This window comes from Schistosoma haematobium, chromosome ZW (genome assembly GCF_000699445.3).
Source record: "Schistosoma haematobium chromosome ZW, whole genome shotgun sequence".
Lineage (NCBI taxonomy): Eukaryota > Metazoa > Platyhelminthes > Trematoda > Strigeidida > Schistosomatidae > Schistosoma > Schistosoma haematobium.
This window is the reverse complement of record NC_067195.1, coordinates 47,157,858-47,176,905: the sequence shown is the minus strand read 5'-3', so window position 1 is coordinate 47,176,905 and position 19,048 is coordinate 47,157,858. Positions and strand designations below refer to the sequence as shown.

Here is a 19,048-nt window from a genome sequence, read left to right as displayed (position 1 = left end):
AATAGTCATACATAAACCACAGGACTAGGAGGAGAGGAAACATCCCATCATTATGGGGAAACGGTAGCAATGAATCATTAGTCGAATACGGTTATAGTATAGCTCAGATATTCTCAAATTACTTTAACGATGTATATACTGTAGAGGTGCCGACTCCGCCAATTGAAACAACTCCCTCCATACACACACTCTGGACACTGTGACCAATAAAGGACCCAAAGTTTTTGGTTTGGCGAATCCATGGGTTCCAATGAAACGCATCCTAGGTTGCTAAAGGAATTAGCAAGTTATGTCGCGAACCCCTTAAGCATATATTCTAATCTATCTGCAGCCGAAGGCTGATTATCAAATAACTGTAAGAGTACTGTAGTAAGTCCTATCGTCAAAAGAGGTATGAGATATGAATCCGAGGACTGTTTTTCTGTAAACCTAGCCGGCTTGGTTGTTAGAGTTCTAGATTATTCGGAAGTTGTTTAGGTATCTCGACGAAAGCCGGGTTCCTTCTCAAAAGCCGTATGGCTTTAGAACAGGTTATTCATGTCTCACCAACCTATTAGTAGCCCGTGAAATTTGATGGGCTCTTAATCATCAAAAGTTACCTATGGATGTAGTCCACATTGACTTCAGCGAGGCTTTTTAAAACGTTCCTCACAACCGGCTGTTATATAAGTTAAGTAATATCGTGAGTCAAGGCCATTTATTAGTGTGGATAAAGGACTTCCTGGTTGGGCGTCAAAAAAGAGTACCGGTGAACTCAAAGCGGTCTAGCTGAGAAATTGTGCTCAGCGAAATGCTTCAGGGTACATTTTTGTGGCTGGTCTTGTTCCTTCTGTACGTGAATGACCTAGTTTCCTATTATCGTCGATTTTCTTATATGCTAATGATGTTTAAGTATGGAGAGTGATAAAATGTTTGAAGCTTCAATATAACCTGGAGAAACTATTTGAATGGTCTGAAGTCTGTCAGTCGCTTATAAATGCCACCAAGTGCATTATGATGCATATTGGCCACCAAAGTACAGATAAATACACGGTGAATAACATTGAGTTACCTGTTGTCCAGACATATAATGACTCAGCAGTTATGGTTAGCAAAGACCTAGAAACTACTGGACACTGCCGTGCGGTAGCCACCAAAGGTCCCAGAAGCCTATGGTCAGTGTGTAGAGCCTATAATCATCTCGATGCTAAAACTTCTGTGACTTTGTATGCAGTATTCGTCCGTCCTGAACTCGAGTAGTGCATATAAACAGCTACACTCTGCCTAAAAATGGACAGTGTGCTGTTGGTAAGTGTTCAAAGAACCGCAATCAAGCTAATTCTCGGGATATTAAAGCTCTCGTATGATGATTAGCTGACTGAACTAGATTTATTTCTCTTGTCATACAGAAGAAACAGGGATGACTTGGCAACAGTTTTAAATTACTAAATGATAAATTTGCATCCGATATAATCTCATTTTTCTTGTCTTTCAAAACGGAGAATCTACAGGGACAATTTAAAAACGCCGACAAGCCCAGAACCAATTAATTGTTAACTGAACATCGACTTTCCCACCGAATCATCAAAAAATGGGGTTCTTTACGTCAACACGTGATTGACGCTCCATCCATTGATACTTTTAGAGGAATGTTGGATTAATCGCTAGACTATCATTGAGGGGACTAACGCATGCCACCTAGGTTCATGTTCTTTCTGAACTGGAACTGGTGTACGAAAGCTAATGACATGATTATTTTAAATAACGGTACTATTATAGAAGCAAGAGGTTTGAAATTATCTTTAACATCAATCTTTAGTTCAGTGACTGTTCTGGAAAAGGGTTGATTCCTGGCATGATGGGTCTGGCAACCTAATGAATACGATCTTCTGAGGACGATACCACCATGGTTACGTAAAGCTAGCAAAATATTGACAAGCCTTAAGCCAAGCACGCATAAAACAAAATAATTTCGACGTCAGACAGCAAATCAATAAATGTTTGGCAGTTCACAGAACACCGTCAAGATCAAGGCCAACTTAGGCGGCTTGATCAAGGATGCATCACGTGTTAATTGCGTTATTATTGGTTTCTCCAGTCTTTTCTCAATATGTATTACTTTCGCAAAATTATGTTTGCTCTACAGAGTTACTGGATCAGCTACAGTTCCTGGTTATCGCCACAGAGAATCGTAGGTCAGGTATTACGCGTGAGTCGTGACTTTGACGTAAACCAGGTTACCACACTATTCCCGTCCAATCCAAGTAAGCACTATCCACATCGGCGGACTTCAGTTAGATTGGTTCGAAAGGAAGCCAATACCAGTCTGATTCATAAAACTTTATGGGGGGATAATCCATCCTCACAAGACCTTCATAAGGAATCTGTCAGTCAGTTAAGGTCTCACTTTTAGGACAACACTTCAATTACTGAGACACTCCTATGTTCATTGGTACAGAGTGTTTCATCTGACATTCTTAGGTTGCTTAGATTTTAGTCTGGTAATTTTCGAAACTTTAGTTCATATTTTCTAAAAGTGGGAAGACGCATTGTGAGATAACTTGATTTCATGGCAGTGCAAACAGTTCTAAATGGGAGGAATATGATTAAAAACCTGGTTAAGCATACCTAAAAGGTTAATAATGCACAGTAAATTCTACTCGCTATTATGAGAAACCATAAAAAGCAACTTATACTGAAGTATTGAATGGACAAGTATAATTACACATGAAAAATACGCACGTGAACAATACTTTCTTCCACCGATATAGTTGTAGTAGTTTATGTCATATGGTTAAAAGCTAGCCGATAACCTCCTGTTAGGACTAAAATGTTTTTGCTAAGACACCTAATTACTTGTTTATTTTAGTTAAACATTGCATTTAATATAATCTCATATCTAGTGGTAGATTTATGTGTTTAAATTAGGACCTCTCTCTACCATTGTTCCAAGCATGGTGTAATAAACCTATCGCAACCACTTTAAAACATCTTCAAGTCTGCCGAACGAGGAGTAAATACATTTTAAATACAATCACCATGACAATGTTAATCTTGTTAAATCGATCGGCAGAGAGTACACAGACCCTGTCAATCCAGGGATAATTTCCGGGCAAAAAATTTCATCGATCAAGTGAATACAAAGATGGAGGTCAGTTTTTTTAAAAACGACAAACGTTTCTAGGAATTAGGGCATCAACTATCTATCTCACCAGTGTTAGACACACACTATTAAATCCACCAACAACATACTAGTTGTCTGAATTCAAAACCAGAACGAAATAATCGTGAAAACCCTAACAACATCAAAGAGTTAACCACGCTTCACAAAATGCAAACAATAAAACAGTAATTGCAAATAAAGCAAAACGGAAACAAAATATGCGTTGATACAGTCAATAACAGAAGAGACGAGATATGCAAAAAAACATTGGAATAATCATAGGGAAAGATATACGCAGTGAAATTTTTCAGTTGTGATTACAACGACATGCAAATAGATCCTATATAATGTATCTATTCAGTGCTCATATTTACATTTGGCATAATATAAAACCTTAAATAATGAATAAATAATAAAGACATAAGATCAGTAGGATATCCTAAAGGATCTAGATACTGTTCGGTGTTAGAGTGTTCATCTACGCCTCTGGATCTAATACTATAGGCTTGCATAATATGACTACCCAACTTACATAACCTTACGACAAAGTCACGTCATTCCTCATAAGGACTCTCCCTGTCATGACAATCAGCCGTATTGTTTGTAAGAACCTTTAAAAGGTACATTCTTAATGACAATGTAATGATATATTTATCGTAACAGGAATAGGTTTGTTGGACTAGGAAAACAACACTGCTCTTCAGCCAAATCATTTATAGGCATGTCATTGAATGCCGAGCAGTTAACCGATCGTCACTCAAGTCAAAGACAACAAACGCGTATCAACCAGTTCCATTCTATGGATGGGCCCATGCCGAAGTCGTCGCGCTCAATTTACTCTACTCATTATTTCTAATACATTTCGATAATAGAAATTATTTTCGTTTTATGAGGTTATAAAATTCGGCATAGTACCCACCACCATATATCCCATACCAAATGAAAATCGTTGAAAGTAAATGGAACACACTGTATGGATTTTATTTTCCTTACGCAATGCATTTTTGAAATGGGTCTTCGAATTGCACTTTGAAGCTCATGGGTTCTCCCATCGGACAAGAGAAAGCGATTTCAAACAGCAATGTGGTCTCACAAAGTGAAGCGCTAAACTCTTATCTGACACTTGTTGAGAATGGCCATAGTGAAGTAAACTGAATGAGGTGAGGCTGTCACACATAAGTAACTGTTAAGTAGATTTCAAAGTATTTTGATGTGATCTAAAATAATTTGTCTTTCAGAACAGGGCGGCACGGATTTTCCGAGAATGGATTTCCCGATTAGAGAATAACTATATGAAGTTTCGAATTACTAGCCTAATAATGCAGATATAGAAAGAATAAGCACATTAGTAGTTTGCCAGATATTCACCGACCAATTAGATGGGCTTAATAAACAGCACACTGTATCTTTCTTAAACGCTTTTAATAAAAGATGTGTAGAATTCCTTCAACTCTCATTTTACATAGATGATGATGTATATAAACATTTTTCTAAAACCCAAAAATTAGATATTTCATAAATCACAAATACAAAGCATTAAGAGCGTTAAGAAGGACATATTGTCCAAATAATTCTGTCTGAATTCTCTAGGGTTATTGCTTGTTTCAAGCTCAGGTGAAGGAGAAAATCGTAATGTCGGGTCAGATATCTTACTGAGCGTAACTCTATCGCAAAAATATTAACGAAAAAGATAATCTAATTCACTTATACTTTAACCTGAGGGCTGAAGATTCTTCATTTAGAAGGGTTATGAATTCTCAATGCAAGCCAAGGTTTTCCGAAATTCATGAGGTCAGTGACCCTTATGACAAGTAGAACTACAACTATTACAATCACGTGGAGTGTCCGAACGATTCAGGAAACCAGGATGGTCATTCGAATAAGGTGAAAAATGAAAACATACGACATGACCATTTTTGAGGTAAGTGAAACTTATTGGTTAATCACTGGCTAAAAAGAAAACCTTTCGGATATTGAAGAAGCCACAGGTATTCGGAGTTTGACAACGCTTTAACCAGTAACACCTAATATGAATCGTACTCACCAAGTGAAATCAAAAGGCAGAAACGAGGAGGTTCGAAGATATATTTGATAGGTTATCACTATATCGAGGATCGTCTGATCTAATCTGGCTAGCGATTGCAGGGGTTGTTGAGCACGGCGTTCCCACTCGGGATCTGGTGCTGATCATGACCGAGCGCCTTCAGCTAGGTGAGTCCATTAAAACTGATGCTGCCAGCATCTGATGTCGAAAACTTACAGATCTATTCATTTTGGGGATTTATTTACCGCTACAGATCAATACCCTCCTAGTGGGATATTGACGACCCTAAGACGTGGCCAGCCAGAAGTTCAAACCCAACGAGTTTGTCGTTGGTAAACACACTTCTCATAGCTTGCTAGGTTTAGCAGCGTCTGGTCGTCTTTCCTTACTATAAGGGACCATGAAGTACAATATAGTAAAAAAAAGAAAAAGTTCAATGGAAATTTCGGTTCTTCGTAAACTTCGTCGTTCTTTTTATCGTCTTTATTAGCCGTCCTGATAAAGAAAAAAATATTTAAGTTCATGTCAAAATACACTCGTATGAGCGTAAAAACACAAAGCGGGTGAAAAAATGGAAAAAACTCATACACACATAATAGCGTAAAAAAAGATTTTTATTATAGCATCGATCGCCTCAAAGCAGCGTATTTAAGAGGAAATCCTATCCACGTCGATTTTCCTTCGGTACAATCTCACGACACAACTCCTACACTTATAATACCTCAACTGACAGCCAACACACACGATAGTACTTTGGCAGTATCAGAAAATAAACTTTTAACAACGCGTTCTGGAAGAGGAGTTAGATTCCCAGAACATTCGAACGGTCACTTTAGTTCTATAGATATTAAGATGGATCATTGCAAGTTGTGTTCCTCAGTGTCGTCTATTATTAAGTTGTTCTGCCCTTCAATTTCTTAAGAGAATGTAACAAGAGTCTTACGTTTTTGTGACCAAGAGCACACCTAATCTACCCAGGCACGGGACCTAAGGAACAAATAATTAACTAAACCTGCCAAGAAAATTTACGTTGAACATTCTAAATATAGTCAATATTTCAACTAGACGGTTCAAAATAAAACCTGAAAAGATTGGCCTGGTTATTCTAGAAGAAGATGTGTGTTTGCACAATTTATTCAGTATTTCAATTTTTTATTATCACTTGAGTTTGACTATTTTGTGGGAATATTTGACATGACTAGGTCATTTAAGTAGTGATTTTTGAATAAGTCGCACGGTGAATCTGAGTTTCCATCTATCTAGTGAACGTTATTAACGTATGACTCCTTGATGTCGTCTAAGGTTAAAGTTTTTACTCTTGAAGATGTCAGAAAACACAATAAGCCAGATGATCTTTGGATTGTGATTCACGATAAAGTATACGATTTGACAAAGTTCGCGTCTGAGGTAAGACTACATACAATTACATGTTGCAACAGCAATTACTATAGTAGGACATATAACTCGAGTCTAAGTTTTACCATACTTACTTTGATAGAAATCTGCTGTTCTTTAAGTTGAATGTAGAACATTCTCCATCTCCGGATTTCGGGGAAAGTTTGGGTTTTTCCCGGAAGTCATGTTAAGATTCGTAGTTTAGAAAAAGCCGGAAATCCCCCCAGAAGTTTTGGGGATTGTCCCTAAATAACTTTAAATTTTATGGAGAAACCCCAGACTAGGGGAACTTTTGGGGTTTTTGTCTCATTTTCCCAAACCTTCCTCACAATCGGGAGACTGGATCGAAATATGAAGGGTAAGTTCCTATGTATCTCAGTATCTTTAGTTTCTCAAGCTGGCTCTAAAAACCACATGTCGAAATATGGATTTTTTCCTCCGCATAACGATAACAAATAAAGGTGATATTTTTGATCGACCTCAAGTGACTTTGATAATGTCCACCTACTTACTATGGTTAAATGAGAGCTTTAAATTAGTACGAGAAATTAAAGTTTGTAGCTAAGAACTTGGTTTGTGTTTGTTTAAGAATCCCATCCTAGTTTATATATTGGACCGCGGGTTAACTACATTATCTATGTGAAATCTGATAATAACAGTTTCAGTTGGATTTAAACCAATTTCTTGGTGATATAGTATAGTACCTAATTCACTAGAAAAGCTACTTCATTACAGCAGTCCACTCATTTATTTTAGTTGTCGATATGTTACATTTCCAAACATCCTTCCTGTGTTATTGTACTGGTGTAAAATTTCAAAATGCTACACATTTGTAGGTCAGCAGTACTCGATTACAAGTGTCTACAAAGCATTGCCAACGTATTACGCAACCACTGACTTGACAGTGTAGGTTAGCGCATATTACTAGTTTACTATCGTAGCAGACGGGAAAGGTTGTTAACTTTCAACGTAAGTAGGTTGAGGTATATCCTACGCATTAAGCTGCTGCTTACCCAAGTATCTTACATCGATTGTGTAGTTTGTATGGACCTTAAAGCAACTAACTGCGGTGTCAGTTAATGAAGTCATTAAATGTTAACCCAAATTGTGGTGCGCACTCCTCGATTGGGGTTAACGAGATAACTATTATGTATAGTTGGATACTTGATGTAGCACTTTTCATGACTACAGCTAAAATACTTCAATTAAGGAACTCCACATCAGTTTTATGAAAAATGTACTCGAAAGCTACAACTGGATCGCCGCTGGCTTTTATTCTGAGGTATAATTAATACCATATCAAACTGTTGAGGCAAACGGTTTCTAGTACCCCAATCAGGGAGTCACAATAGAACAACAGGTGCTAATCTTATGCGGCTGTCTTTCGTACCGCGACACTGTCATAAACTGATCAACCACTTTTTACTCAGTCCCAGCATCTCAAATAATGCGTGATGTAGAAGCAGCTGAGGTAGGAATTCGTAGGACTGTAAATTCATTTGTAATGATGATTGCGAATATCATTTGTATGATTGGTCAGACTCAACTATTCCTTAATATATATGTGTGTGGGTTAGTGTACTGCCTGAATTCACGGGCTAAAGCTATTGGTTTCTTTAAAGTGTCATTCCCCTAACCTTCAACCGAAGGTTAGTTATAGTAAGGTAGGTATACCCGTTTTTTAGCCTCCCCAAGCCCTCAATACAAGGTTATCCTGTGATTGAAACACCAGCTTCGGTGGCCTAAATATTCGTTACGAATGTCATCCCAGGGACTTTCACTTCGTGCACCAGTTATTGACTCTGGGACTAAGTGTAAAAAGCAGAGAGCTGGACAGGTTATGACATAGCACTATTCTGTGAAGGATAGCTGTATGCGATTGGCATCTTCCAGTTCATACGAAATTCTGGCTAAAGTTTTAGTTATGGACCACCCAGCCATTTGAGACATGGCTCACAATAGGAACCAGTAAAGACCCACAGCTTTTTATATTTTTCGTAAAAGTGGGAGAAAATCTTGACTGACAACAGCCTTTCTGGTCATACTTCTTATCTGACTGTATGTCCTTTCATTTACTCTTCTCATCCACTTGTTTTGTCCATTTATTTTTGGTTGTTTTCCCCTACCGTCATCGATCTCTTCACAGTTTGGTTTTTTTATTTTTTATTTGGCACCAAGTTGTACTGTAAATAAAATAAGTTCTATGCTTCCCGTTTGTTTCCTTTAGTAACTTTTATCTTTAGCTATCCATTATCGCTTGTATTATTACTTTCAAGCATTCGGTTTTCCTTTTGATTGCTGTGTATGTTTATGTAATGCATATCAATATTAACCGATTAAAGCTTACTCCATTTCGTGCATTTATCTATCTAGCTATCTGTTTCTACAGAATTTATACTATATTTACATTTAGCATCCAGGGGGTGAAACTGTATTAGAACAACAAGCGGGAGATTATGGTACCGAACCATTTGAAGATGTAGGACACTCATCAGATGCTCGCGAAATTATGGAGCAGTACTATATAGGCGATATAGCACCTGTACGTTTGTTTTTGATTGTTTAATTTGTTTTTACTTTCAGGCCGACCGTGAACGAAAAAGTAAATTCACCTCTTCATTCACACTAAAGAAAGTAGATAATTTTAGGTAACATTTCTTCAAATTAATGATAATTTTTTTCATGAATTTTGTTTTAATTGTATTCTGACGTATTATTAACCAGTAATTTTTACCAAAATCTGCGGTCCTTCACAGATATATTCGAAATATAATACAACCCCTTATTTAAGAACGGATGTAACTGCTTATCATTGAATGTTTCATACCTTCAGATCCACTTTATCGGTCCACTCATCTTTTTTATTCTGGGAAATACAATTGCCACGCTAAAAATGAATTCGGCGTTATTTGTTTGGGGTGTGTTCTCAATACACATCTTAGCAAATACCTTTTAGTTGTTCTCAATATCTAGGACTTCAAAGGAACACAATTAAAAGTCAAATTAGCTCTGTTTAATTTGTGATCCCTCTGTTTAATTTGTGATCCCTCTGTTTTACTGGCGTTTAGATTTACTGTGACCATGCAACTTCATTCTCCGTACTTATTCTTACTCTTATTTGCGACTCTACTTTTTCGAATGTTGCACTATGGCTGTAAAGTAAATATACATTTTAACACATTGATGTCATTCAGTTGTTTTCAATTTCATAGATTACTTTTTAACTAAGCACCAATGCTATCTGGGATTAAGTTATGATATACCGACCAATTATTGTGGCTGATAACTAATCACATAACCGTTAGTAAGTTAAACATGTGAACTTGTATGGAAGTTGATCTATTTTAGTTGATGAGGTCATAAATCTGCTTCGATTTAAATAGTCAGACATATACTTTAAAATTTTATAGAAGTCAACTTAAGTGCTTATTATATATACTACCGTTTAACAGCTTTTCCAAAATCATAAGTTATGATTTTCGAGTAAATGTAGTAATCGTCAAAATTATATTGTTATTCAAAATATAGAGTCCTCTTCAAATGATCTCTTGCTGTTGTAATTTTACAAGTTATATGGATAAAGATAGCACATGCATTAAAATACTGGAAATTCCATATATGGATTAATCACTGAATTCCTTAAATTTCTATTCCTAAAATTATAGAGATGATGGAATTTAATTGAATAATGACATAATCATTTACTTGCACTGGTATACCTTGCCATTTGATAATACCGTAGTAAAAGCGTAAGTCATTATCATAAAGCACATCTTTCAAAAATTATCGGGCAATGTAGCTTTCACTAATTTCTCCAGTGTTGTCTCACTCAGTTGTTTCATAATACATTACAATTAATTGAATAATAGTCAGATTCGTAGAAAATAATAGTTCCAAAAGATAACTGTTGTATTCATACTTGATAAGTTTCTCTAGATAAACATTTCACTGATTCTAGTATTTTTATTCGATGCATGCCACGTTTCAGTTTCGGTATATTTCTATTACCCCGAATATTTTCTATCATGTTTTTCTAAAATAGTGATATTAACACTGTCTAAAACCATCTTGTGCATACTTAGAAGTTGCTCTCAAATTGTTATGTCGGTTCGAAATTGCTATTTATTTCTGAAGTATGTGGGGTTCCGTTCCTCAGGCTGATCTACATAAACGAATGTAACCGTCATGTTGCTATAAATATGTTGTCGTACGCATCTTTACTGAATTTTATGACGTAAGATTATCATGTTTCTAGGACTTGCACATCTAACTATTCTTAATCGTAGAGGTACGGAAATGTTCCTATTTTTCTACCTGGATTGAATATATTACTCCCCCCTAATTATCGGATGGAGAGGTAAAAAAGACTTCTATTGACTTTTATTGGATACATGGTTGTCATATATTTTTAGCAGTATATGAGGCTTGGGTCCATATGAATAGCATGTGATTCTTCATGTACAAATCGAGTTGGTGCTGCTCCAGTTAAATAAAATAAAAAACTTAATAGAAGTGTCAGTCAGTTAGCTACAACGTAGGACCAGGCACATATATGCATCGGTCCAAGTTGCCATACCTCATTAACACGACAAGATGGACACCGGATTCATAAAAGTAGTTAATTCACTTGTGATAATATATAAAAGAAAGATTGCAATAAGAATATCAGTCAGTCAGTCAGTAACAACGTAGAACTTCGTACGTACGTACATCAGTTCGAGTTGTCACACCACATTAGCATAGAGATGCAGTGGTCGATTCAAATCCCGTAGTAGTAGAGGTAATAAGGGTATAAGCAGTAATCGGGAAGATTAGTGTTTGGAGATGTTACTTAAAGAGTATAATACAGTGAAATAAATTTGAGAGGAGAAAAAAAGAGACAAGGAGGAATAAGGAGATCAAAATTTGGGAGAACACAAGGAGTGTATGCACCTGCGCCATTGCAAACGATTTCCAGCCATGTCACTCAGGGTCTCTAACCATCGGTTGCTATCATCTCGCGGTCCCCAACCAGGTAGTCTACACCTACCAACATCACCCAGACCACTTGTCAGTGACTTCATTGACTTGTGCCATGTTTTGGTCTGGCCGCCCCTAGCTTTCTTCCAACCTACTCCTATACCATCGCACGTCGAGGCAGTCAGTCGTTAAGCATACGTAACACGTGTCCCAGCCATCTCAGCTGATGAAGTTTCCCTACGTCATCAATTGATTTTCCATCCTTACCTAGTACCCGTTTCCTAACAACTGCGTTACTTACTCGATAGTCCCAGGATGTGCGAGCAATGTTTCGAAAACACCTATGATCAAACACTAGTAGCCTACGGATATCCTCTACTCTTACCGGCCATGTTTCATTGCCATAAAGTAGGACGGAACGAACTGCTGCGCAGTAAACACGTCCCTTGGTTGATAGACGGATATCTCGCCTACGCCATAAATGACGCAAGTTGGCAAAAGCTAGTCAAGCCTTCTGTATCCGTGCTGAGATTTCGTCACACACCAGACCACAAGGGCTGATGAGACTTCCAATATAAGTGAAGCGGTCGACACACTCAACTACTTCACTCCCTATCACTAGTTCGGGTGTCGATGTAACCCAATCCTGGAGCAACATTTTGCATTTCGAGGGAGAGAATCACATCCCGAACATGCTTGCATTGTTGCTTAGAGTGGTCAGAAGACTCTGCATTTTGTCAGCGTCTTCACCAAATAAAACTATGTCATCTGCATATTCTAAGTCAACAAGTGAACCTCCCGGTACAAGTTCAACCCCTGGAAATTTAGATGAGGAGAGTGTTATCTCTAAAAGTATGTCGACCACAAAGTTGAACAAGAATGGGGAGAGTGGACAGCCCTGACGAACACCACTCGAGGTAATCAATTCTGATGACAGTTCGCCATAAGCTCTCACTCTACCAGTTGTGTTCGAGTAGAGAGCCTTTATAAGGTTAATGCACTTCTTTGGTACTCCTTTCAGTGACAAACACTGCCATAGAACCTCACGATCAACAGAGTCGAATGCCGCCTTAAGGTCGAGAAATACTACGATTGTGGGGCGTCTGAATGTGTGTCTGTGTTCTAGAACCTGACGTAGTGTGAATATCTGATCTATACAACCACGTCCAGGTCGAAAACCGGCCTGGTTTTCTCTAGTCTGCTCTTCACGAGCTTTAGTTAGGCGTCGAAGTATTATTGAAGCTAATATTTTTGACACTATATTAGTCAAACTGATTCCTCTGTGATTGTCACAAGAGGACTTTTGTCCTTTCTTATAGACTGGCACAATCAGTGATTGAGACCAGTCAGATGGGATTACGTCCAGTTCCCAAATTCTACCTAAGACCTCGGTTAATCTCATTGCTAATACTGGACCACCATCCTTAAAAATCTCAAGGGTAAATCTGTCAGGGCCTGCTGCTCTCCCTCGTTTCAGATTTCCTATGGCTTTTTCAACTTCGTAAAGGGACGGAAGACCTACATTAACTTGCCATTCAGGTTGACTAGAGATCGTGGGAAACCGAAGTGTTGCTGAAGGCCAGTTGAACTGATCCCTAAAGTGTTCTGCCCATCGATCCAATCTCCTGGATTGAGAATGAATAATATGTCCATCTTTCTCTGAGATTGTTTCGCTAACGGTAGGGTTCCTAATTCCGGTTTCCCTAACGAGTCTGAACAATTGTCTGCTATTACCTATTGCCGCTGCCTTTTCCATCTATCTTGCTTTCGCTACCCACCACTGTTCGCGATCATTGCGTAGACTTCTTGTCAGCTTGCGCTTAAGCTGACTCCGCTCTTCATTATGTTCAGAGCCAGGTGGAATGAGTTTCCGAGCATCTATCAGTGAGATAGATGCTGCTGAGATCCAATGTTGCTCCCTAACCTTATGGTTTACCTTACTAGCAGATATCACTGCTGTTTCCACAGCTTTTCGGATATCATTCCATGCTGCATCGGGGTGGGCATCACATACATGGCTGCCTAACTGTTTTCCTAGTTGTTCCTGAAATATACTCTTAGCTTGACTATCATTAAGTAGGCCCCTAAGAGGTTTCCTTGCAGCGTCTTTCCTACGTCCAGTAAGACGCAAGCAAATACGCGCTCGCACTAGAGCATGATCTGAATCTAGGCATGTGCTCCAGAATGAGCGACAGTCTTCTATCGAGCCCCTCCATCGGTGGCGGATAGCGATGTGATCTATTTGGGTCCAACGTTGGGACGAATTAGGGGGTCGCCATGTTAAAAGATGTTTTTCCTTATGCTTAAAGTTAGTATTTGCAAGGAACAGGCGGTTATCTGAGCATAGCTGCAACAGACGGTCGCCATTATCTGTTCTTTGAGCCACGACACTATAAGATCCACCTAGGTGTCTTTCCCTATCGCTTAGTTTACCTACTTGAGCATTAAAGTCACCGGTCACTATTACTACATCCGAGCGCTTAGCTTTTCGGAGGAGGTCCGAAAGCTTTCTGTAAAACTCATCTTTTACATCATCTGAGCTGCAGTCAGTGGGAGAATAGGCAGAGACGACGAAGAGGCAACGACGAGTGTCCCTATCTTTCCGGATTCTTTCTGTTCCGTTCAGTCGGACGGCGCACAAACGACTGTCTACTGGGATCCACTTTAAGAGAGCTAGTTCTGCCCTAGGACTCAATGCTATACCTACGCCGGCGAGTCCACGGGAAGCAGGATCAGGGCTTCCAGATACACGAAGCGTAAATCGAGTCGGTTCTTTATTTTGGCATGGTGAGGTCAAATGAATGACGCTACTCGGATCCTGTATGCGCGTTTCGGAGACGCAGCACACATCGATGGCGCGAGATTCTAAAGTTTTAGCTAAGGAAGCCTGCTGTCCTATTTGGCAAATTGTTCGTACGTTAAAAGCTTCTACGTGTAGTTTAGAGCGTGGTTTCAGGAGACCAGGAATAGCGTTCCACGTACTCGAATCGTTTGCCCTAGCGGTGCGAGGTGATAAAGAGACGTGAGGAGGGTTAGTCGGGGAGGTAAGAGAGGTATTAGGAGGTGTAGGAAGGATTTGAATGTGACCACCTTGGTCTCTTGTGCTGTTACGGGTATGAGGGCTGATGTCACTTCCCGGCTGCCCACACCGTGGAAGGGTATTTCTTGAGGAACCTAAAAAGGAAATTGGATTAGTGTTGGTCTTGACGACCTGGGAGCGTGACCGCAGAGCCCAAGGGACAACTGCTTGAGGCCGGTCGCGCACGGCCTTTTGTGGAAGGTTTTTGACGTGTTAGCTCCGTTCTTCAAAGGGCCTTACCGCCGGAGACGGAAATCTGTGAGGTAAGGTGAGGTGTGACATTTTTAGGGTCGACCTTTTCTAACCCCACCCCTCCTTGTGGGAAGGCAGCATCGCTATCATGCTGGTTGTCTGGAGGAAACACCTTACTGCTGTCACACCTCTCTACAGTCAGCAGTACGACTTCGCCCTCAGACCTTGAGTTGCTGCTTTTAGTCTTACCGTTCACCAATCGACCTGCCTGGCATGGTAGAACCTGCAGGAACATATGTTCCAGCCAATATAGCTCGGTTGGGTCATCACGATAGGCAAGCCCGACCACCGCGTCAAGGTAGCAGCTTCGATCGGGTCCTTAGACTTTTGCTTAACCTAGATCTGATTTGTTGTCGCTCTTCATCGTGTTCAGGGCGTGGTGGGATGAGTTTACGAGAATCCATCAGTGCAATAGACCTTGAGGAAATCCATTGGTTTTTTGTAACCCTGTGGTTTAAATCACTGATAGATGTCACTGCTGTTTCCACAGCTATTCGTGTATCTTTTCAAGCAACATCTGGGTCAGCCTCGTTTTCAGAATTATCTAAATGTGACCTCAGTTGTTCCTGGAACATACTTTTGGTTTTCTCGTTACTCAATTCAGTTCTAATGGGTCTTTTTAGTGTGGTTTTTTTGCGTCCAGTGAGGCGCAAGTAAATTCATGCTCGTATTAGAGCATGACCACAGTCTAAACATATATTCTAGAACAAGCAACAGTCTTTTACCGACCCTCTCCAACGATGACTGATGGCAATATGGTCTATTTGAGTCCATCGTTGGTTTGGTGTAGAGGGTCGCTATGTTAGACGATGTCTCTCCTTATGCTTAAAATTTGTGTTTGCTAAAAATAAACGATTGTCTGAACACAGTTGCAGCAGACGATCACCATTATCTGTTCGTTGTGCCGGAATACTAAAATACCCACCTAAATGCCTTTCTGTTTGGTTTAAACTACTTATCTGGGCATTAAAGTCACTTGCTACGAGTACTATGTCTGAACGTTTAGCTTTCTGAAGAAGTTCAGAAAGCTTTCTGTAAAATTCATCTGAGCTGCAGTCAGTGGGAGCGTAGGCAGAAACGACAAAAAGGCAACGATGTGTGTCCCTATCCTTCCGTGGTCTTACGGAGCCGTTTAGCCGAACAGCACATAAACGACTGTTAACGGGGATCCACCCTAACAGTGCTTGTTCCGCCCTCATGCTTAGTGCTATCCCTACTCCTGCCAGTCCACGAGAGCTGGCCGTCGGGTCACCAGATACACGGAGGGTGTATCTCGTTTGGACAGGTGAGTTCAAGTGAATGACCACACTGGGATCCTGTATGCGTGTTTCAGAGACACAGCATACATCAATGGTACGAGATTCTAGGGTTCTAGCCAAGGAAGCCTGTTGACCGATTTGACATAGTGTGCGTACGCTGAAGGCTCCAATGTGTAGTTTGGAGCGAGGTTTCAGTAGACCCGGGACAGTGTTTTGCGTACTAGAATCGTTGACTATGGTGACACTTGAGAAGGAAGTCAAAAGAGGAAGTTTAGAGTTGAAAGTGGATGTAGGAGTAATAATAGGAAGTGCAACCAGAAATTAGCTTAAATACATCTCTGTTGAGATCATATGGGATAATTTAAACCCCTAAGGTACTATTTTGAAAACTATAAAGGGGCTCAGTTGCAAAGTGTCGATATTTTGACGGAATACCCATCACAGTTTCGGTCTTCTATTTCCTCCTTTGTTTGCAACTGAGCATAACAATCTTAAATAGAACGTCCTTTTTGTATGATATAAAACCCCCGCATTTATACTCTTTTACTATGTGGAGCAAACTTATTCATGTTATAGGTAATTTTATGTAATGTTTTAATTCTCGTCAAGTAAGATTAGGCTAAAACTTAAAGAATACTCTACCATACCTCATCTAAAAAAACGCCTCATCGATAATTCTGTAGGGTGTTGGTTTGAATCCAGTAACAATCCATCATTAAATTCAATTCCAGCAATTCCATGCATCCTATGAATATAATTAGCCTGTGTATTTCGAAAGAGATATATTATTACAGGCAAACAAAATCAAGGAAAGAAATAACTCTATCCTTTTCGTATTTTTATCTTCTTTTTCTTTGTATGCACATTTTTTTTCTTCTCGCAAAATAAAAATAATACACAATAAAAATTAATCAAATCACATTGTTTTGTAAATGTATTACCAAGTCAATGATTTTTTTCTTTTTTTTCGAAATATTTCTCTCGTAGTAATTTAATAACACACAAATGCATGCATAAACGCTCTCCTTAGTTTGGTACAATAATAATTCAATCTTATTTTATTTATTTAAATTAATTTATATAAATGTTTAGCGGGTTTTTATTTGGTTGGTTCACTTGTAAATATCTTTCACTGAATCCCAATTTTTGTTTAAATTAATTCTTTTAGTTTTGATTGGCAAAAAGCGAACAATCTCATGAAATTAAATGTAAAATTGTTTGCATGATTTTTTCGAAAAATAATCAGTCTTAATACTCTAAAACATTGATATTCATTTCTGACGTACATGATAACATTTCGATACGTGGTTGAGTTACATTAAAGTATGTTTCGCATTTTATTTGAAACGGCTCTTAAAGAACAACTTAAAAGCGCACATTCTGGTACTGGACTGTATAACCAGTACTATAACAATTGATTTATTGTCATGTTAGAAGTTTTATGGAGATTGTCCAATTTGAAGAAAACTTCACATCGAAAAATAACTTCTACATAATCATTAAAAACTAAGAGTCGCTACACAGATATTTCGTTCTAGTTCTTTACCCGGGGACCCTGTGGCATCTTCGTTTGGTCTTGCTGGCGTTGGTGTCGCACTAAGTGCTAGAGCTGAGGCAGCACTAATCGATTGGATCCCCATTAACAGTCGGTTATGCGCTGTTAGATTAGAAAGTTCCATCAAAGTGAGATGAAATCCGGCGTGAGAAACGATGTCTTTTCGTCATCTCCGCCTATGCCCCGACAGATTGCAGTCCGGATGCAATCAAGGATGAGATTTACCACCAGTTATCTGTTCTTCTCCAGAAAGTGCGTTCAACAGATATTGTGGTACTAGCCGGAGACTTGAATGCTCAGGTCGGGCGTCTAGGCACAGAAGAGAGTCGTTTAGGTGGCCGATGGGGACTTGTTGGTCGCAGAACAGATAACGGCGACCGTCTACTGCAACTGTACACAAACCACAATCTGTTTCTGGCTAGCACTAACTTCCGGCTTAGTCATCGCCGATGTGCCACCTGGCGTCCTCCCTCTGTATCTCAAGCCTGGACTCAGATTGATCACATCGCGATCAGCTACCGCTGGCGTGGTTGTGTACAAGATTGCCGCTCCTTTTGGAGTACCTATCTGGACTCTGGTCTGCGCCAGTCTTGCCTTACTTTTCAGTGGCAAGCGAAGTGACCGCCAGCAAGTTGGTTGCAACTTCTGTTGCAAGTAAGTATCGAACCGAGCTAGTTTCTAGGCTAGCTACCATTCCACCGAAAAGTGTAGATGAGCATTGGTTGCAACTTCATGACGCCATCAAAATGGCGAGTAAAGCCGCTTGCGGCTTCGCGAAACGTCCCGCTTATAAGCACTGGGTTTCTTCTGGCTCCTTATAACTCATCGAAGGCCGTCAGTCTACTTCGGGTGACCGTGAGTTTAACCACAAATGGAGGATGTTACGTAATGAAATTGGGCAAAGCTTGCGTAAGGACCGAGAAGCCTGGTGGTCGAAGCGTGCTAATGATCTGGAAGCAGCATTTGCATCTTGTAACTACCGGAAGCTCTTCCAACTCATCCGAGTCACTGGTGGCAAGAAGTCTGGTGTGAGCGAAACAATTTGTGAGGATGACGAGATGCCAATCACTAACATCCATCGACCTCTTGGACGATGGGCAGAATTCTTCGAAGGGCAGTTCAACTGGCCTCTGCTCCGGCAACATCGGTCAGACTGTTCCTGTAACAACTATCGGGGATAAGTCTACTTCCGATTGCGTCCGGGCTATTGGCTTCTGTCATACTTCGTAGTTTGTTCATAACCCGAGAAAGATTTACTCGCAAGGAGCAGGCTGGTTTTCGTTCCGGTCGAGGATGTATTGATCATATCTTCACCCTCCGCCAAATGTTAGAACACCGCCATACTTATCAAAGGCCAATAATC

General features: G+C 39.6%; 1 protein-coding gene across 3 annotated transcripts in view; it reads left to right on the top strand.

The window, feature by feature from the left end:
- Positions 1 to 6,368: 6,368 nt before the first annotated feature.
- CYB5A (Cytochrome b5) overlaps positions 6,369 to 19,048 on the top strand; it is a 35,069-nt gene continuing 22,389 nt past the window's right edge. The window contains exons 1-5 of one of the 3 annotated variants that reach the window (XM_051211572.1): positions 6,369 to 6,593; positions 6,626 to 6,939; positions 8,995 to 9,123; positions 9,165 to 9,229; positions 10,247 to 10,330. Coding sequence is in view for 1 of the 3 variants with exons in the window: in XM_051211573.1 (XP_051071645.1) it covers positions 6,477 to 6,593; positions 8,995 to 9,123; positions 9,165 to 9,229; positions 10,247 to 10,262 (327 nt within the window). In the remaining 2 variants the exon portion in view is untranslated. The remainder of the gene's footprint in view (positions 6,594 to 6,625; positions 6,940 to 8,994; positions 9,124 to 9,164; positions 9,230 to 10,246; positions 10,331 to 19,048) is intronic. The other 2 variants (XM_051211573.1, XM_051211571.1) reach the window with 2 other exon arrangements.